Below are 21,667 nucleotides of genomic sequence, written 5' to 3' on the forward strand. Positions count from 1 at the left end.
TAACCATCTACCCTGTAGGAGGCCCCAACTCCATCTCTCCAAGGCTCTGCCTGAGTTCAGGAATGGCACTCCCCAGGCTGCCAAGCCCCTGGGCCTCCAGCGTCTCCCACTCTGCTCCCTGGTGCAGCCCTTCGGAGCTCCCCAGCTGTAATTAATCGCTGCATCTGCTCTCACCCTTGGACGGCTTTGTGGCACAGTTCCCTCCGAACTGTTCAATTAGCGGCTGCAAGAATCAGGGCGAGTGCAGCATCACGGCGGCTGTTTTCCAGGTCAAGGCACCCACGGTGGAAAACAAACATGACACAGTCTGGCAGGAATACAGGTTTGGCTGGGATGCTCAGGCGTGCGTCAGGCTCAGTTGGGCTGTGCCGCTGACAGGTGAGGTCTGAGGAGATGGGGAAGCGGCTCCCCAAATCAGGGGCTCCAGGCGTCTTTGAGAGGACCCAGCAGGAGATAGGAGTCTCCTGGTTAGTCCCCTCCCGTCAGCACGTGCCAGCCTCATCCCACATCCTACTGGCCTATTCACCCGAGCTTAAGGTGACCAGATCAGGGACATGGCCTGGACTGGGACCAGCCACCTCTACCCGGGCGTGGTCTGTGACTGCTTCTGGGACAGGGCTTAGGGGCTGCTGGACTGAGCCCTCTGTGCTAATGTTTCCCACATTTCCCTTCTGAATCCTGCGAATAGACAAACTTTTAATTCTACAACCGGTTAGAAAGCCAATACTCTTAAGGTAATAACAACTTAATGTCCCATTAAATGCAAATAAAGGGTTCATTAGAGAAGAGACAGTAGTAGAGTGTAAGGTGACTAAAATGGGGGAAGGAACTCCAGGTAGTGAAAAAAAGCACTTGGGAAAGATAAGGGCTTACCCTCCCTCTGGGATTTGCCCAGGGCCAGCCTGGTTGATGGCCTGTGGGATGCGCTAAGTGAGATGGTTGGCTCAGACCTCGTTTGCTGCAAATCCGCAGACCTTTGCTCAAGCCACAAGCCTGCTTGGGGTCCCTACACTCTCAGAGGATGCATGGATATCCAAGGGTCCAAAGAAAAGCATCTGAAATGATCAAAGGACCTGGAAAACAAGAGCTTCCAACAAAAGGCTAACAGAATTGCAGAAGCGCAGACCAGAGGCGACTTAATTGCTGTCTTCAGTATCTGAAAGAGGTTTGATGAGGAGGCAGCTGTTGAGTCCTCCATTCGATGAGGAATCACAGAAGAAACTGGCTTAAATTAAAATAAGAGAGATTGCAGGAAGAACTTCTTAATGCTTCCGATGTGAAAATACTGCATCACTCCCAAGCGACACGTAGGCATCTCCATTCTTACTGTGGTCATTCAAGAACACAGTTTGTACTAGAATCCTCTTGAGACCAGCTTTTCCCAGGAATAGAGAACTGGAGATATTTCTTGACAGCTGCTGTGTCCCAGGCAGTGTGCTGTGTATCAGGTTACTAAGAGAAAGCAAGGTCCCTATCCCCATATAGTTAGTGCCTTCTTGAGAAAAGACGCAATTACAGTCCGGTGGCTGTTGCTGTCTTGGGGTGTAGGCAAAGGGGCTACTAAATATTCCCTTGCAGCATTTGTCAGCGTCATGCTTGACCAGCAGAGGGAACCACAGGTCAAATGCACATGGGCGTTACCTGCTATAGCCATGGGGACCCCCAGCTCCCCCTGGGAGCCTGCATAGTACATAAGAGAGGGGAACCGGAGGTCTGGGAGGGGGCAAGGGGGAGCACACAGAGAGAGTCAGCAGAGAGCCTAGGGGAGACCCTCAGACACCCCCTGCACCCCAACTCAGCAGCTGCTTCTGGGCTCTTCTCTCCCTCATCCCCTACTTCTGGCTTTCCCTTCTGAGGTCCACAGAGGAGAATGTAAATAGATTTCAGGTCCACAGTATGTGCTGAAAAACACGGGGCTGAAATTCGGCCATATCGAAAGATCTTCCCAGCTGATTTCACAGGTTTTCAGCTCCCTTCCCCCTTTCTCCACACCCCTACTACACACTCACACACATCCCAAACTGTCAAACCATTTGTTTGCATGGCCGTCTCATTCAGAATTACTTTCCTGAAAGAATCCATTGAGTTCACTGGGAAATGCTGCGCCTTATCCCAGAATGGCTAATAGCTGGGGGCAAAGAAGTGGCAAGAAGGGAGGGAGGGAGGGAGGAATGAAGATGATTTTAGACACAGCCAGTATCCTCCCAAATTTATTCTGGGTGAAAGGGTGATGTCTGGTTCAGAATATGCTTCTGTGCGGAGCCCAGAAGCCACCAACGCTGAGACCCTGCCCTGGGCATCACGGCCACTCCCCGTCCAAGCTCAGGTTTTCTCCAGTCAACCCACGAGCGACTGTCTCTGCCCTGGGTCACCCCACCATACACCATCTATGTTATGAGATCCCTGGACCAGGTGTCCTCCTTCCAGATAAATAGGAAGATCCCCATCACCTCTAAGCTCCCTCCAACACCACCATCGCATGTTTTTGTGATCTAGGAAGGAACAGGTGCAGGGGGAACACAAGGAAGGAAACTGCCAATTATCAAGACCTACTTCCTACTTCGAAACCACTATCATATTAGGGACTTTCCAAATGTCTTCTTTTACCTTCACAACATCCCTGTGAGGCAAGCATTGTTATCTGTTTTCTGATAAGGACACTGAGACTGAAGGTCACCTAGCTCGTAAGTATCAGAGCTGGAATTCAAATTCAAGTCTGTCTCACTCAAGAGCTTACTCTCTTCCTGCTACAGACACTGCCCAAGCATCAGAAGGTCTCCCTTCCACACCACAGAGCAGCCAGCAGCCCGAGGACCATCTAAAACTAGAAGCAGAGACGTGAGGATCTGGCTGTCATCCTGGCCGTATCTTGGTTTCCCCTCTGTCTGTGGGGGAACGTCTGTAACTGCAGCCTGCCCTTTCACCCCCATCTCTGTGGGAGGTTAGCTCTCCCTCCCCTATGGCCCCACAACTCCTTCCAGAGCTGAAAGGCCTTCCTGGGAGTTCTGCAAGCAGTAGTATGGGACTCCACCGACTTGCCTCCTTATAGACCCACGTGGAGAGGACAGACGTGGCCCCCAAGAAAACCAAGTTTTCTGGGTGCCATGCTGGGTGCCCTGCAATCTAACACTGCTTTGAAGAGAGAGCCTTGGAGGCTGTCTCCAGGGTAGAGCCCTGCCTGGTATGAAGCGGTATCTGAAGAATCCTATTCACTCCCTCTCTGGAGGACAAATTCTTTTCCTTCAAGCCTCCCTTCTAGAGCCTCTCCTCAATGCTTGGGGAGAAATGAGGAAAGCAGTGTGCCTTGGATTTTACCACCACACAGGCAGGGCTTTGGTAGACCCTGATGCTCATCCTCACAGTCACCTGGAAGCGCTCAGGTGGCACGGGGCGTGTCACACAGGACTCCTCCCTCTGTTCCTTTGCGCGCTGAACCCAGACCTCCACCTTGACTCTCTCTGATTTTTAAGCTGGGGGAGAACAAATGACACAGGCAAAGGCACAGATCTTTAAAGTGTGTTGTGTATATAGAAACGGCTGGGATCTGGGTAGCACATGGTGGATATAGTATAAGACGGCAGATGTGGCTGAAGAAGTAACAAACATCAGAATGTGGAGGACCAGGCCAGGAATTAGGGACAGTGGTCAGAGGCACTGAAGACCTTTAGAGCAAGTGACTAGTAATCAGAGCAGGTATGTGTTAATGAAGCCCACCTGGCCATGTGAAGAAGTCAGATCTCATGGAGGAAGACAAAGGCCCTTGCAGTTAGTGTGGGTGAGAGGTGATGCAGCCCTGCTTATCACCTACGCTGGAACCAGAGTGGGGCACAGATTCAAAAGGCACCTGGGAGACTTCCCTCGTGGCACAGTGGATAAGAATCTGCCTGCCCATGCCGGGGACACGGGTTCAATCCCATATGCTGTGGAGCAACTAAGCCCATGCGCTTCACCTACTGAGCCTGCGCTCTAGAGCCCACGAGCCACAACTACTGAGCCCGCATGCCACAACTACTGAGCCTGTGTGCCACAACTACTGAGCCCGCGTGCCACAACTACTGAAGCCCACGCACCTAGAGCCCATGCTCCACAACAAGAGAAGCCACCACAATGAAAAGCCTGAGCACCGCAACGAAGAGTAGCCCCTGTTCACCACAACTAGAGAAAGCCCACACACAGCAACAAAGACCCAATGCAACCAAAAAAATAATTAATTAATTAAATCTTAAAAAAAAAAAAAGACACCTGGGAGTAAGAACCAATGGTCCCTATATTTATTATACATGGTAGGAGAGGGAAAGGAAGCAGTCGAAGATGCTTGCAAGATTCCTGGCTGGGTGCACGGTGGTTCCATTAACCTTGAGAAAGGATCTGGGAGGATAATCAGGTTGGGGGTGGAAGGAGGGAAAATTAAGAGTTCGTTTCTAGACATGGTGAAATTTGAGGTGCCTGAGGGACATACGTGTGGAAGTCGAGATGTCCAGTAACAATTAGATATATGGCTATGGAGCTCAAGAGAGAGGTCTGAGCCAGCGATATAGGTTTAGAAGGCATCAGTAATGGAGACCTTGGGAATCCTCTTGCAAATCAAGTGCTCACCACCTCATCTATGTTTTGGAAATCCAGACTTTTATACATCAGTTTTGTCTTAAGCAAGAAAGAGGAAACTACATCCCATGTAAGCCCCAGGGCATGGGGGCTGCTGAGTGCTTTGACCCCCAAACTCCTTCACCACCTCCCCAGGTGCTCGTGGCACAGCACAGTGTGTGTGCTGTATGGGGAAGATCCATGTGGACCCAGTATTGCCCAGGCACTTTCCAGTGACCCATGAGGATGCTAATTCTCCCAGCTGTTAGCTGGACCTATCTCTTTGACATGTGTCTTCATGCCAAGATTATAATGCTTGCATATATTAATATTTTTGTAAGTTTTCCTTCTCTAAACAGTATAAGCTGGTTTATGTTTCTGGGCAGCTCTGTGCTAACAAATGAACCCTGCAGCCCCCCAAGTGCCATGACTGTGTCTCTGCCATAGACCCTCGAATGTCAGAAGGGGACAGTGCAGAGACTTCCCAGCAGGAGGAGGCTGCCCCGTGGGCCTGCCAACTCCACTGAATATCCCCAGTACAATCCCCGCGTGCTACCTGCAAGACGGAAATATTTTTAGACTTTCCAGAAAGATCTCATTTCAGTTTTTCTTAAAGCTTGTAATTAACCGCAGTGAGCAAGAGAATGTATTTTTAAAAATAAAAGTGGAGGGGCTTCCCTGGTGGCACAGTGGTTGAGAGTCCGCCTGCCGATGCAGGGGACACGGGTTCGTGCCCCGGTTCGGGAAGATCCCACATACCGCGGAGCGGCTGGGCCCGTGAGCCATGGCCGCTGAGCCTGCGCGTCCGGAGCCTGTGCTCCGCAATGGGAGAGGCCACAACAGTGAGAGGCCCGCGTACTCCAAAAAATAAAAATAAAAATAAATAAAATAAAAGTGGAAGAAAGAGAGCAAGCTGATCACCACAGTTCTGTCAGGGTTTTCAGTAGGTGGGTTCCTGGCATCCAGGTGGCTGGAGGAGGGGAGGGGGACCAGTGATGTTCATTCCAAGGGATCAGAGGAGAACCAGGTGCTTAGATTTGCTCAAAGCTACTTCCTTCCTCCTGAATCTCTCCTGCAGGGGCATGGAGGCCACCCCTTTCCTGTTCCTCATTACGAATATCCATCTCCCAGAGCCCAAGAGGCCTGGGGACCTGAGGAAGTGGCACCAGGGGAGAGTGTAACAGCCAAGATCTAGTGTCAGTTGTTTTTAGAACCCTCAGGGACAGAAAAGCTATGGGGCTACCGGTTCCTCATGCCAGCTCCTTTCTCTCCAAATTGTCCTGCCTCCCCCGACCCGCCAAGGCCCAGTGCACAAAGATGCCTCTGAGAACCGCCATCCCCTCCCTTGATTCATCTCATGAATCTTGTTTATTTTTATTCATCAGGTGGGATATTTTCTTCCCAGAGAAGGGAGTCAGAGCCACAGACAAGGTGACTTGGGTGAAATGGGCCCCCGGATAAGATAGTTCCCAGCCTGGGCCTGAAGGAGGGAAGGAGGCTGCACCATCTAAGGTCTGCAGAAGAGGGTGGGAGATCAGGAGGTCTGACCTGGCTGTGCAGCCAATGCACAAGAGCCCAGGAGTCAGTGGGCAGTGAGGGAGGAGGCCTGTCCCGGGGCCTCATCCCCTCCATCATCTCTTCTGTGTCTGCTATCACCTGGGCATTCGTGGCCAAGTTGGAGGCCGCATTCATGGTGCTTACATTACTGGAAGAGAGCAGTGCCCCTTTGCTGGAGACAGGAGCGGGGAAGAGTCTCCAGAGCCTTCGATAGCATTTTCGCCTGTACTCTCACCTCCATTCTCTGCCCAGAGGCTGTATCTGGAAGATTCTGGTGGACTCTTGGCCTTGAGCAGCCCTCCTTGCCTCTCTCCCTCCCTCCTTGCCCTTCTAATGGTGTAGTGAAAAGAGTCCTGGACTTTTTTAAAACCTTGTATACATGTTGTATGATGATCTTAGAATAAGACACCCCGTATCTCCTTCCAGTTCTGAAATTCCATGCTCCTGCCTTCAGTTGGGTTCATGTCTAATTTCCTCCTGCTTTGGATAACTGTGGACCTCGAAGTAGGAGCTTATTCCCTGGGATCTGTTGGATCCTGAAGAGCTGCATTTTTCCTGGAGCCTGATCCATTCCCAGACAGAAATGTATACCTTAGAGCTGCCTGATTCTGCAGTTCCTGTTGGGTCAAAACAAAATCAGGCAGTCGGCATTTGGTGACTGAATTAAGAAATGAATAAATAAACGATCCTTGCTGCTGGGAAGCCAGCAACATTTGGAAACTCAGAAAGCTATTTCTCTTTGGTACTAGCACGTGTCACAGGATTTTTTTTTTTTTTGCAGAACAATGTCAAACATACTTTCCATCTTTGGTCATCCCCCACAGCAGTCCCTAATCTGGAACTCCTCTGAGCTCCCACAGCTCTTCTTTCACCTTATCACTGTGTACCCTGCATCAGCATTATTTATGGCTCCCTTATCTCCTCCTCCTTGACCACTAAGTTCCTCGAGGGCAGATTTCCTGTTCTATTCATCATTGTAAACTCTACAGAGGCTAGCACCCAGGAGTGGCAAATCATAGCGTGGTCACAATGACAAAGCCCTTTCAAGTTTACAGAATGCTCCCAGACACCCTCCATTCGGGAGCTTCCAGGGAGAGGTTGGTTAGAGATGATTATCCTTCCTACCAACTAAGAAGAAATGAGGTTCAGAGAGATTCTGTGACTTGATCACAATCAGGCTAGTGAATTAAAGTACTGCCTTGAGGGCTTCCCTGGTGGTGCAGTGGTTGAGAGTCTGCCTGCCGATGCAGGGGACACGGGTTCGTGCCCCGGTCTGGGAAGATCCCACATGCTGCGGAGCGGCTGCGCCCGTGAGCCATGGCCGCTGAGCCTGCACGTCTGGAGCCTGTGCTCTGCAACAGGAGGGGCCACAAGAGTGAGAGGCCCGCGTACCGCAAAGAAAAAAAAAAAAAAAAAAAAAGTACTGCCTTGAGCCAGTACTCTCTGATAATTTCTTTTTCATAAGTGGATGAATGAATGAATCATTGGATGAATGTCCTAAGAACCGATGAAATAGCTACATCATGACAATGTCGGGATCCTAGATAAGTTGAAAAGCGGAGAAAACACACCCAGTTCCCCCAGATTCCAGGTGTCCCAAAGCCTTCCCGTGGGGAGGGAAATGGGTGCCACTGCCCCTACTCCTGTGACCGACCAGCTTTGCTCATCCCATTTCCCTCCCGCAGATTTTGACGGTGTCCGGACCCCCTGAAGGAGGGACCCGAGTGACTATCCATGGCGTGAACCTGGGCCTGGACTTCTCCGAGATCGCCCACCACGTGCAGGTGGCTGGGGTGCCCTGCACGCCCCTGCCGGGGGATTATATCATCGCTGAGCAGTGAGTCCAGTCCGCTCTGGCCCACCCTCTTCCCCACCCCGGAGCTTGTAGGGGGAACTCTCCCCTCTCCCTCCATCTCCTATGTCCCTCCTCCCATGGACCCCACTCCCTGAAGCCTTCCCAGGGCCCTCTCCTAGCCCACCTCCACTCTTAGAATACCCTATTCATTTTGATTCCCAATTCCCTGGCTCCTCTGGCATCAGGGCTCCCGGTGCAATGCTCTCGTGCAGTTGGTCTTCTCCTGCGCACTGGCTAACTGAGCCACTTTCCCAGCCAGTCCATTCTGCTCCTCCTTGCTTCCCCCCGCCCCTCCCCCCATAGCCCCCATTGGAATGCATCCCGCTCGGTGGGCTGCAGGCAACAATTTGTTTGGCTCAAGGGGCTCTGACAGCAGCTTAATCTGAGCAGGGCCTCCGCCAGAGCAAATTCATTTATTTCACTAAGGGAAGTGTCAGCTGGAAATTAGAAAATAGGCACGTAGCGGTGGACAGGCGAACGGGGCTCCAGAAGTGACATATGTTCCAGTTTGGGGTGTTCATCTGGCAGTGGCGGCTGCTGTGAAGTTGGTGGGCAGGAGGTGGGCATGAAGCTAGGGGTGCGCTGGGGGTGGGAGTGTAGAAGGAGTGATGCTTCCCCTCCTATGGAGAAAGGGAGGAGAGTAGCCAGATCCTTCTGCATGATTTATCATGTAAAGTTGGGTCAAGTCACCCTGGTTCCACTGGGCACACAGCTCTGCAGGGGGTACTGGGAGCGTGCCCGTGAACAGGGCTCCTCTCCTTTAGCTCCACCCCTTGCAGCCTCCCCAGAGCCAGCCTTTAGTAACAACCAGAAAAGTGGCACTGGCAACCGTAAAAATGACACTTCATCTTTCATCAGCACTTACTCTTTCTCATCCATTCTCTTGCTTTTAATTGGTAAGGACTCTGAGAGGTAGACATTGCTATCACGGTTTTACAAAGTAGGAGAGAGTAAAAGACTTGGGAAGTGAAATGACTTCCCCCACTCACTCAGTGCATAAGTGGCCATGGCAGAGTTGGAACTCAAGTCTCCTAACTTTTGGTTCAGGCCTCTTTCCATTCCCTAACAGCCATGGGGCAGGACTTCTGGGTAAGAGTGGCCTGCAAATTCCATTATCCGTCAGCCTGTGGCCTTCTGGGTCAGGGGCCATGATTCCAGTGTGGCCAGGGCAGGGTCAGAGTCAGAGGGGTGAGTTCTCCGACTTTGGGCACATCCAGCAGGGGAGAAGAAGGAGCTGCCTGACCCTGCAGACATTCAGATCCTGCAGAACTGACCCTTCACTGACAGCCTTGTCCCTTCAAGGAGTGAATCATGGAGGGAAGACTGGCTGGGTCTACAGGAAAGACATGAGGAAGAGGAAAGGGGGAAATGATATAAGTAGCGCTTCTGAGCCAGAAGAGAAGGGGAGAGCTGTTGGGCTCTCAAGATCAGATGGCTTTACAGAGCCCAGCACCCTGCCACACCCAGCTAGACTCTCAGTCACACTGACCCCAGACCCACCTTGGCCTCAAGGAGCTGCCTTGGGCCACTGGACATAGGTCAAGTCTCCAACTTGGTGAGATGCCACAGGACTCCAAAGGAAAGGGTTCACAGGGGACTGAAGGGTAAGGCTTTGAATAGAGCAGTATAAATTCTTGGGCAGCTGGACATGGAAATCGCATGAGAATTGGGATCCAAGGGTCTTCTAAATCCTGCCTCCTCTACCTGCCAGCCCTGAGACCTTAGCAAACTGTTTGGTCTCTCTAATCTTCATTGGCCCGATGGAAATCATGATTCCTACTGCATGGGTTTTGGGAGAGAATTCAGTGAGATGAAAACGTGAGGACCGTAACGTGCCGTAGGAACGTAAGGAAATATTGTTCTATTCAATATCTTTGAAATCAAATGCATCACACTCACCCAGGGCCCTAGGGAAGAAAGTTCCAAGAAAAACCGGAAGTGAGGATACAAAAGGAGCCTGGGGAGGTGAATGGTTGCCAGGGGTCCCTACCAGGGCCAGTGATCACCCTAGAAAACCAGCCCCATCATCTCCTCAGGCGCGGGGCAGGCAGGAGGCAGCAGGCACATTCCTCACCTTGCCTGCACGCAGCCCTGGTTTCCAGCCGTGTCAGGCTCATTATTGAGAGCTTGTTAACATCATTAAAGCCTCCATCCTGGGCAGTGAGCAACAGGCATAATCATTATAGATATCTGTGAGAGATGAATTTGGCTAAATGGACCCAGTGCAGAGTCCCGGGCACGGGCAGGATTAGCGGGCACAGTGATGACTCACTGTATGCTTGTGCCGTGCCATCTATCACTCAGCAATTAGGTTAATGTTGGTTAAAGGGCCCCGCTTAGTCTCTTGCAATCAGTGCCCCACAGGTCTATGGAGGGCCGGATGATTCCATTACAGGACGTTTCCTGGGTGATGAGATGCAGGTTGAGGCTGCAGCTCAGCCCTGCCTGGGACAGGGGCTCTGTATGAGATGGACTCAGCTTGGGTCCTCAGACCCCCTCCCTCTCATCTGCTGCACCTACGAAGTCAGCCATGTCCTGACGGATGTTACATGCTTGTGCTCCCCACCCCAAGGATGCACACTCACGGGGAGAAAGGCACCATCTTTGCCAATCTATGGGAGGTGGTGCGGTGTGAGGCGAGGGCACCGGGCTGGGTGCCAGGAGCTCAGCTATTGATGAGCTCCCTGATCCTCAAATGTCTCATCTGGAAATGGGTATGTAGAAATGGACCTCTACAATCACTTCTGTGGCCCTAGGATGTCAGAAGCAATGTGGAATCTGCAACTCCCGCCATTAGAAAGCTTATCAGTGGGACTAATGTGAATCCAGAGGTTCTTGTCCATCAGGAGGAGTCAAGCCTCCCAATGTTGAAGCTAAATAACTAGTAGAGAGTTATTTAGTCTAACTTCTCATTTTACAAGGAGAAACTTTAGGCATCCCCAGCTGTTGTCTCCTGATAATACACAGGGAGCCTAAAGCTACCAGGGACACTGAGAAGAGGCAGGAGGCCCCCAGAAGTCAAACCACAGGAACTTTGATGACCTGTAAAGCCTAAAGGAGGAAGTGGTGGCCACACCGCTGCCTGTGGTCATCTCCAACCAGGGAGGGAGGGAGCGCAGGTTCCTCAGAGCCTTAGGAGCCCAGCCAGGTCTACCCCACCTCCCCCTCCTCCCGCCCCAGCCCCCCCACAGCCACATCACCTCCACCCCAGCACAGCCACCATGTCCATCCTGTCCCTTCCACAAGAGACACAGAAGATTCCACTGATTCTAGGGGCAGTAGAGTGAAATGGTCAAAGGCATGAGCTTTGCAGCCAGGCTGACCTGGATTTGAATCGTGGCTCTGCCACTTCCCAGCCACAGATGAGTCACTTAGCACCTCTGAGCCTTGGCTTCCTTGTCTATAAAAATGGAGAAGACCCACCCTGTAGGATGCCTGAGGATGACACGAGATCCTATCTGGGCCAGTGCCTGCCACACACAGCTTGACAAATTGTAGCTCTTGTTTATTGTTGAGGTACAGAATCTGCTTTGGCCTGACCCTCATTCCTCAATATAACCCTCTCCACTCCCTATAGCTGCCCTTGCTTCTTCCTTTAACCCTCTATCTCCTTGAGCTCAGAGAACAAATGCCAATAACACATACACTCAAGGAGGCCTCTCCATCCTTCACTGCGAGCACTGGGTCCCAGGAATAAAAAGGAAGAAGAGTTAGAGGTCATTAGAGTTCTTCCACAACATGGTCTGAGTCCTCAGGACTCTCACCCAGCTCTTAGACTTAGCAACCCAGACCATTCTACAGTCCACCGCTGACTGCTTCTCCTCTCCCACTCACTGGATGAAGTAGAACCTCATTCCACCAGCAGGGAAAGGAGTCAGCTGCAGTGCCAAGGAAGGGAACCCATGGTCCAGCTCTAGGCCCTCCCTGCAGCCTCGGCCCCTGCATCATACCCTTCCAAGCGGGACACTGAGAGCCAACTGCAGGCATTCAGCCTTGGACACTTGGGCAGTGCCATCTCCCATCCACCCTCTTCTCCCACGTGCTTGACGTGCAAAGCTCATCTTTTGGGCCACACACCCTGAACAAGAAAATGTTCTAGAAAAGACAGTGTGCCAAGACGCCCCAGACAGCTGAACAGGCCATTCTAGCCTTCTCTTCTCCTAGACAGGCCCCAGGAGGAGCAAATATGCCTATGACCTTCACGTGTTCTTATGTTTCCTCTTTCCGTGACTTCAAGCCTGCCATGATTTGCTTCTGCTTTTCTTCTCGAGGGTGGCTCCAGCACAGTGGCCAGGGGGGGTGAGTGAGGGACAAGAAAGCACTGATTAGAAGAGAGAGAAAGAGACTTATCTGCTGCCTCCTCTTCTTCACACCCCAGACCCCCAGTAGAGAGTCGATAATCCTCTGATACTCCTTGAGAGCCCGGAGCAATGTGACAGGATGACAGGGACCCCAAACGGGAACAGGTGCTGGGGCCCAGGAAGCAGGATGGGAGAGTTGTCACTCCAAGCAGGTAGCAACATGGAAATAACCCCACGTTGTACCTTAAATTAAGCTTCTCAAATGCTCCGCTAATGAGGTTTAAGGAGACGCTTACATGTAAAATACTAATTGATCATCACTATCATCTTTACTGTGGGTTCATAATTAATTTATTCACAGAGAAAGGGAAAGGAGAACGTCCTTTGACATGCACTCAGTACTTTCTTGTCGAACCTAATATGCTAAACGTAATAAGACAGTCATTGTATGTAAAGTAAATATTCACCGATAGTGAAAGTACTTATTTGGGATTAACTGTTAGGAAGGAGCTGGAGATCGGTGGCATGCCGTGTGTGTGAGCACGCCATGTATTTGTTTAATGCAAGTTTTATTACATCAAAATGAAATCTCTGTTTAGTTACCTTCCTTCCTAGAGAAGTTGTTGAGATAAGCGTCCTCCGTTAAACACGGATCTTCCCCACCGTGCCTGCATAATGCTGGGGATTAGTGGAGAGGGGTCTGTTTTTCTGACTCCCCACTAAACCAACCTACCAAGGGCACCAGACTGCTCAGACTGAACTCTTTAAATGGCATTGGGAAGGAAAGAAAAGCCTTCCATCTGTCCCCTGGGTTCCCTTTGGCTGAGCCTGGTGGAGCCCTTTCCCACTCATCCCATGCCTTAAAATTCCAGGCAAGAGATCCCCCCAAGAATCTGATTTCTTCAGTCCCTCCCATATCCTCCAGCTGCCCACTCTTTCTAGAGTCTGCTGTGGCTAAGGCAACCCGTCTGTAAATGTGCTTGTTGTAACTTATCTCAGGTACCAGGGAAGCCCTCACTGGGGGTATCAAGCTGCACATCACGAGAGAGAGTGCCTCCCCCCTCCCTCCCGCCACCCCGCCGCCACCGTTCTCCAGTTCTCCTGTGAGACATGACTTCCAACCCCAGGGCTGGTTCACCGCCTCGCCCACCAGCTCTGTGAGCTCAGCCCTTGATTAAGTGGGAGTCCAATGTCGATTGCTGTCCTAATGAACTCATCCACCTCCCACCCCCTCGCCTGCTGCCACTGGATGCCACTCCTCCCATTCAGCTGGGAGCTCCGGTTTGGGGAACTCACTATCTCACCAGATTATCTGTTCCCTCACTGCGGGGAAACAAACCACAATTGAATCAGCTTGGCAAATCAGTCCTCACTCCCTCTTCTCGGGAGTGTTGCAGTGTTGGCTTGTCACACAAAAAAGAGCACTAAATTACTGCCCCTAGATCTCTCTGTTGAACATTAGGTTTATTCCACAAATATTGGGTTGATACCCAATGCCAAGCCCTGCACTAGGCACCGGGGACTAGAGGCTTGCTCATAGAAATAGGCAGCATAGCGTTTCGAGGGCTTTAGAGTTGAGCTCATCCAACCTCTCACTGTACCAATGAGAGACTAAAGCCCAGAGCGGGAAAGTACTTTACCCAAGGTCACACAGCCACATGGTTGAGCAAGCTGAGTCTTGGTCCAGCACTACTGTAAGACTGTGATGAGTCCTTCACTGTGACTGTGACGGGGTGAGCAAGCTGGGGCAGGGATGCAGCTCTCCCCAGGTCTCTCATGGAAAGGTTTGCTCTCTCCTCAGGATCGTTTGTGAGATGGGCCATGCCCTTGTGGGGACCACCTCTGGGCCCGTGCGCCTGTGCATTGGCGAGTGTAAGCCAGAGTTCATGACCAAATCCCATCAACAGTACACGTTTGTGGTGAGTATTGGGTCTAGTGCTGAGCTACAGGCTTCCAGCAAGGGCATATTTCTGCTCCAGGCTTCTCCCAGGAAAGTCCCACCCACCCCTCTCCCGAGCCGGCACCTCCAGGCTTCTTGCAGATGGAGTAGGAGACCAGAAAAGGGAAAGCCTGTCTCTCCTGGGTGGGTCAAGTTCATGACCAACAACACTTTGGAGACTTTGGCGTCCCAGAGAGCCACAGGTCAGAGTTCTAAATAAGCAAAATCAGACCTTTCTTAGAAAGTGGATCCTAGACACAGGGTGGGGAGGGGCTGCCCTTTGTCCCACCAATGTGATATCTCTGTCTAATTCCAGCCTAATGAGGACAGATCATCTGAGGGACCTAATTATAAAGGTCTATATTTATCCACACACTTCGTTTTCTGCCAAGGATATTGTAAGTGGGAGTTTAGAGGAGCCGTTTGGAATCCTGCAGGAACGCATGTCTGTGTGCAGGACCATGGGAGTGGGATGTACGAGTCAGCTGCTCTGTGTGTTGGTGTGGTTACACACACATATGCACACACTCAGCCCTGGAAACACTTCTTCCCGCCCAAGCAACAGATGGTGGACTCACAAAGGCTTTATTTTCTTGTGCTGAACAACCTGCTTCTGGGGCTCCAAAGTCCCTTCTCTGACACCTAGGCAACATTGCCACATCAAGTTCTTCACTGAAAAGTGTTAACACCAGCGGAGGGGGTCAAACCAGCCTTGCTCAGAGTATTGAAAATTTATTTGACCACAAAATTCTCTTCTCTCTAAAGCACTTTACTGCTTGTTCTAGGTTTTCCAGTCTCTGCCTTCTTATCTCAACGTCTCCACCTTTCCTTGTACCAGTCTTCTCTCAGATGGGAGGGTACCATGGCCTATATCTGCAGCCCACCTACCCCATCACCTGTGCAGGACAGACAGGGTCTCGTGTGAGAAGCAAACCCAGAAAGACTGGATGGAGAGAGCTGTAGAGTGTCAGAGCTGGGAGGGCTTTACAGATCATGTAGCCCACTCTCCTGTCTTGACAGAGGAGGCAACAAAAGCCCAGAGTGATCCAGAAACTTGCTTCAGGGCCCATCACTAGTGAGTGGCTAATGCAGGCTAGAGTTCATGCCTGTGTAGGTGCTCAGTTAAATGCACTTTCCACTCCACTCCGCTGCCGGCTAGGCAGGAGCAATTTCTTTCTGATGCATTTTAGGCCAGATGACATTTCTTTTAGGCTTCAGGCTTAATTTTACGATTTAGTGAGCTTACTAGAAAATCCCAGCCAACGATGGGCCATCCTCCTGGTGAAGGTCAGGGAAGACGCATCTAACATTTCCTGACAGGTCTCTGCACCTGTTGTGCCCTTCTCTTGCTTAGGGAGGGACGGAAGGACACAAGCGTGGGCCATTAATGGATCCTCTTGGTGGCCCAATCCAGGCAGGGATCCTTTATTCAGCCCTATCGATTTTGTGCCCAAAAAATCAGTATGCGCTCCAGATAGAGAAGCATTTTCAAATTGTTCTCAATTTGCAAACTAATTGATAGATTAGTCAGTGTCATCTCTGCCTTCCCAACAGTGTTATGAGCATAAGACTCCCAGGGGAGTTAATTAATTGCAAAACACGGCCCTTCTGCCTTCCCTGGATATGCCTGGAGCCTCTTCTTAGAAAGGGTCTGAGCTCCAGGGTAGGCAGAGAGTGTTTGGGATTAGAAAGGGTTCACTCTGAGCATGGACACAGTCCCTCCTTCTGTCTTTAAGTCTAGCCTGGGTTTCTCTCTTTGGGTAAAACCTGAGCTGTGATCATTTCTCTGCTTCCTCCCAAAGAACCCTTCCGTGTTGTCACTCAGCCCCATCCGAGGGCCAGAGTCCGGAGGCACCATGGTGACCATCACGGGCCATTACCTCGGGGCTGGGAGCAGCGTGGCTGTTTACCTGGGCAACCAGACCTGCGAGTTCTATGGGTGAGATGGGCTCAAAGGAGCCCTAGGAGACTGTACACGTGAGGCCTGTGCACACATGTTCCTGTGCATGTTCACATATGTGCCTGCCCCATCATCCCCATGTTATGTGTCATGTCCTGGGCCCAAACACCATTCCAGTCACTGTAAGAAATATATACCACTAGTCAATTTGTATCGCGAGTATCATAGGGGCTAAATACTTCTACAGATATTTAGAAGTGAGGACCATAAGAGCTGCTGATGAGGGGGGTTCCCAGGAGCTCTCAGTCACCACCAGGATCAAGCATTCATTATGTCCCCACCATGGTGACTTGAGAAACATGGAGATTGCATGGCCTCTGTCCTCTGCAAGCACAGACTCATCCTCAGGGCATCTCTTATGCGCTAAAAATTGAACACCTACTATTTGTCTATTTGTCAGATATTCTGATGAAGCCCTGGGAGAATCTAGAGAGAATTCTGAAAGGATCCCTGGATGAGAACCCAACTTGCCCAGTAAATCTCCTCCCTGGACCATAAACTGCCTGAGGGCAAGGACTGAATATTTGCTTCTCTGCCTAGCAGATGCTCAGTTTATTAACTGACTGACCAGACACTAAGCACTGGCTAAATAGTCATGGTCTAGAAAAATCCAGAAAAGAGGAGTTCCCCCAAAGCCCAAGGAGCCCTGGCCCTGCCCCACCTTCTCTAATCCCCTTCTCCAGTTGGCTCCCTCCCTAGTCCATCTGGAGTGGGATCTCAGGTAAAGAGAAGCACTGATACACACTGCTGAGGGATGTTCCCCAGTCTAGAGTATAAAAGGACAGAAGAACATTCCTGGGCCATACCCCCCAACCGGGGCAAACCCCTTCTCAGGCCAGAGGCTGCACCTCTTGCCCATGCCTTTGCTCACAACCCTCCTGCGGTCTCCCTGTAGGCGATCAATGAATGAGATCGTGTGTGTCTCGCCCCCGTCATCCAATGGGCTGGGGCCCGTCCCTGTCTCTGTGAGTGTCGACCGAGCCCGTGTAGACAACAACCTGCAGTTCGAGTACATAGATGACCCCCGGGTGCAGCGCATCGAGCCCGAGTGGAGTATCGCCAGGTGAGGCAGAGCGGGCGGGGATACACCCAGCTGCCGTGCAACCTGATCCCTTCTGCCAAAGTGCAGCTCCTGTGAGGATCCTAGGGGGACAAGTGGTAGCAGTTTGAGAGGGTTTTTCACCTAACCCAGACTCTGCTTGTTCCCAGCGGCCACACACCCCTGACCGTCACAGGCTTCAACCTGGATGTCATTCAGGAGCCAAGGATCCGAGTCAAGTTTAATGGCAAAGAATCTGTCAATGTGAGTAACCACGGGTCCCCTCAGTCTGCAGGAAACATGGCTGTGTCTGTGTTTTGCAGTGTGATAAGGTCTGTGTTAGGCACTGGGACATTCGACCGCCAGAGAAGAGTCCAGAATCATGGCCCCAAACACCTGGGCCTCACAATGATTTTTATAATTACAGTATAATCATTTCTTGTCAGAAGGTGATGTCATGAGTGTATAAACATACTGGCTTCTGAGCTTAAGATATGGTGCAAAAGGGCTCCTGTTTTCTGCCATGGTCACTTTGAGGTCCGATAAGAGGTAGGGTGAGAGGGGGAAGAAATTCTGGATCCAGATTCAGACATCTGTGAATTGCAAACAAAACACCACCATCTATTAGCTCTACAACCATGATCAAGTCGTTTAACGTCTCTGATCCTCCCTTCCCTGGCTAGAAATGCTGATGATAAGACTTGCCTCGCAGATCTGTAACCTGCAACGAGGCTGGCACCTGATAAACGTTAGTCACTGCATGCAGATATTTCCATCCTGGTTGCTAAGATGATCAAGCTGAACATTTCACTTTATTCCTCTGTGCAGACCCATGTAATTTAATTTTTTTCCACTGTGGATTTTTGTGATGTTAAAAAAGTTCTCTATCATAAGAGCAGAATGTCTGCTATGTTGTGATAAATTTTTTAGTTCGTTCTACTGGCTCCATCCTTCTCTTTTCAGGCAATATTTTCTGAAATGTTATTGTATTCATAATTATAGTCCAGGAGATGCTGTTACGGCCATTATTTTTCATATGAATTACTGCTTTGACCTTCTGGGCATTGACGAGGCTGAGATGGAGACGGAGATGGGCGAGATGGTGTTGGATCTACCCTCTTATCCCTGACACATTCCCAGCATGCTTGAGGCTTCCCTAGGAAACAGAGAAATACAGAAAGGGACAGGCTGCCAGAAGGCTAGATCTGGAAAGGTCTCAGGGATGATCTAGTCCAAACTTCTCACTGTATAGCTTAGAAAACTAAGGCCAGAAAGCAGTAATGACTTGCCCCCAGTCATGAAGGTGGCTGGTGGCAGGACCAAGCTAGATCCCAAACATCTGACTCTTCTCACTAGACCACGTGAGATGATGGCGGGCTTCACATTTCATCATGCCAGAGACATGGAGACACCTGAATCACACCTCCAGTGACCCATTGTGCTCACAGCTCTTTGGGCTAGAAGAGCACGCAACTCCAGATCCCAACGTAGAGCCTGATCGATGAGTGAAAAAGGGGTGCCCCCGCCCCACTTCCAGACCGAGGCTCAGTGTCCCCAGGCCACCTCCATCTGTTTGCTGTCTCTAGGAGTTGGCCAGCCTGGGGAGGGGCAGCCCCTCCAGGACCAGCAAGGCCCCAGAGGTTAAAGCCTCAGAACACAGAAAATAAAAGATGTGGTTAATCTAGTACAGAGGGAATTTTGGAGGATGAGTGCGTGACTGACAAGATTAACCTCCAAAGGCTGCAGCATTGGTCCCCGGGAAGCTATTTGAAGAGAAGACTGGGCTGGGCAGGCCTCCCCACGCCTGGCAGCCTTCTGAGAAGGCCTGGGTCCTGGGTGTCCTGTGCGCCCGCCAGGACACGTTGGCAGCCCCAGGCAGGAATCTCCCCAGCAGTTCTCCCAGCCCACCCACCAGGACCTCAGTGCTTCAAGGAGTTAAGAGACAGCTCCTGCCTCTCGAGCATTCGGGGCCCTGAACTCCAACAGGGACCTGCTTGGAGTCTGCAGGCTGGCAGGCAGCCTGGAGGAAAGGCCTGGGTGTGCAGGTTTCCACCAAGCTGGGCCCCAGCATGGGAAGCCCGTAAACTCCGCCCGATGCCCTCTGTTTCAGGAGTGGTGAGAAAGAACCATGTTGCCCCTGAGGCCCTACCTGGGCTCCACGTCATCCTCAGTCCCCGGGGGCTACCCCCTGCCTTTGGGTTTGGAAGCAGCCCGTGAGAAGGGCCAAAGCGAAGGCCGCAAAACCCAAAGGAATGTTTGGCAAAGTGCCGATGCAGCACTGGGCAGAGAGCAAATGGAGGCCGTTTGTCTGGGGGTGATTTGCTCATTCACAGAGGAGTCCCATCCAGGGACACTGGAGTGAGCAGGGAGGAAGATGAGGGGCGGGGCAGGGAAGCGGTCCTTGGGCTGGGAGGTCTGCCCCGTGGAGCCCAGGGAGGGGACTCCCAGCTCAACTCTGTTTGACCGCACCACCATTTTCCTCATGCCAGGGTGTCCCCAGCTGGAACGGGAAAGGGACATTAGGTTCACAAGGGGCTGCTGAAGGGTGAGCTGAAAAGGGTGGCGATGCGTACTAACCTCCGACACGGCACGAAGCCCTCGGCGAGCTGTTGGTTTAAACTCTTCAACTCCCTCTGGAAAGGGAGGGTTAAGACTTGGAGCTCTGACATAATTTCTATGCAAGCATCAGCTTTTTTTGCAATTTCACACACGGTCTTGTTTTCCGAACATGAAGCCTGGGTATGTGTGTGTTGGCCAGACACGCAACATGTGTGGACCTGCCAGGACAGTGTGTACTTGAGCAGGGTTCTCACAGATGCCCTTGGCTGTTGCTGGGACACTGTGACTCCCAGAGCCAAAACTGAGCCACGCAGCGCGAGACAGGAGGAGGTGGGGAGGGGTCCAGGTTTTCTTCCCAGATCACACGTGGGTCCTAGAGCGCTTTCTTCAATCTGGCTGCTGCCTTGGGAAGCCCTCAAACTAAACCACCAGAGGAGAGAATGGCACAACACATGCCACACGGGGCCACCTCAGCTAGGATGTTATTTGGGAGATGAGGGTCCACCAAGGAAGAAGGACATTATGAACTCAGTGTCAATACCAAGGTTATACCCCCATGGAGAGTTAGGGGGCACTCGGTTGGAGAAGAGAGAGATCCTGACTAAAACATTTAAGGAGGTGAAGGATCCTTTTCATCCATCAGTGTTTTCAATAAACATTAACTGAACACCTACTATGTGCTCATCTCACACAACTTCCTTCCTTCCATCTCACACACACACACACACACACACACACACACACACACGCACGCACGCGCGCGCGTGCGGGAGACTGCTTCTGTCCTACTTTTTCCACAAACATCCATGCTCCCTCATCCCCAGACCTTTGCTGCTGTTCTCTCTGCCAGGGACTTGATCCCTTACCATCCCCCCTGTCTGGGTAAGTCCTACACATTCTTCAGGTTAAATTTCATTCACCTCTTCCAAAGGAAAGCTCCCATGAGCCACCCTCACCCTGCCTCAGGCCATGCACGCTCGCGCACAAACACAGGCTCGTGCACACACACGGACACCCGCAGAGTGCCTGGTTCTTCCCCAACCCGGACGTTTCTCACCTCCATCCATGCATTTAACAGTGCTGGTGCCCCTCCTGTGCTCCAGGCCCTCTGCCAGGACTGCACTGTAATGCTTGTCAAATCATTTGTCTCCCCGATAGACTGAGACTGTTTCACGGATGGCCCAACTACTGGCACCGTTCCTGGCACAAAGTAGGTGCTCACTCAGTGTTGGTGAATGAATAAATGAAGTTAAAACACGCCCCTCCCTGCCAAAAAAGAAAAAAAAACAAACAATTTCACAGCCCTTTTCCTCAAGCAAGTAGCCCACTGGAGACCGGCCAAAACAAGCAAAGGGTGGGAGGGCAGCAGTGTGACCCCCACCATCACCTGCTGGGTGTTTGAACGCCATGCTCTTGGGCCCTTTAGGTGTGCAAGGTTGTGAACACCACCACCCTGACCTGCCTGGCACCCTCCCTGACCACGGACTACCGGCCCGGCCTGGACACCGTGGAACGGCCGGACGAGTTTGGATTCGTCTTTAACAATGTCCAGTCCTTGCTGATTTACAACGACACCAAGTTCATCTACTACCCCAACCCGACCTTTGAACTGCTCAGCCCCACTGGGGTCTTGGATCAAAAGCCGGGATCCCCCATCATTCTGAAGGTAGGAGGGTGGGATGGCTGCCTGCCACGCACAGGGGTGGCCGGAGCACCCCTCTCCTGGCCTGGCCTCCCTTCGATGCACACGGGCTCACATGGGTGTCATCTCCTTGTGAAGGGAGCTTGGTTATACATATCGACCCATTGAGTGACATATCTTGCACTTGGGATTCTCAAGGAACACCGTAGAGTATTTCTGTGTGTCCTTGTG

At 51.5% G+C, this 21,667-nt stretch overlaps 1 protein-coding gene across 3 annotated transcripts in view; it reads left to right on the forward strand.

The window, feature by feature from the left end:
• Positions 1 to 21,667, forward strand: part of PLXNA2 (plexin A2) — a 216,721-nt gene that overhangs the window by 170,114 nt on the left and 24,940 nt on the right. For all 3 annotated transcript variants that reach the window (XM_067729110.1, XM_067729106.1, XM_067729107.1), the window contains 6 exons: positions 7,827 to 7,978; positions 14,099 to 14,216; positions 16,039 to 16,175; positions 17,092 to 17,259; positions 17,406 to 17,499; positions 21,221 to 21,460. In XM_067729110.1, the coding sequence (XP_067585211.1) occupies positions 7,827 to 7,978; positions 14,099 to 14,216; positions 16,039 to 16,175; positions 17,092 to 17,259; positions 17,406 to 17,499; positions 21,221 to 21,460 (909 nt within the window). The remainder of the gene's footprint in view (positions 1 to 7,826; positions 7,979 to 14,098; positions 14,217 to 16,038; positions 16,176 to 17,091; positions 17,260 to 17,405; positions 17,500 to 21,220; positions 21,461 to 21,667) is intronic.

The sequence above is a fragment of the Pseudorca crassidens genome, chromosome 2 (genome assembly GCF_039906515.1).
Source record: "Pseudorca crassidens isolate mPseCra1 chromosome 2, mPseCra1.hap1, whole genome shotgun sequence".
Lineage (NCBI taxonomy): Eukaryota > Metazoa > Chordata > Mammalia > Artiodactyla > Delphinidae > Pseudorca > Pseudorca crassidens.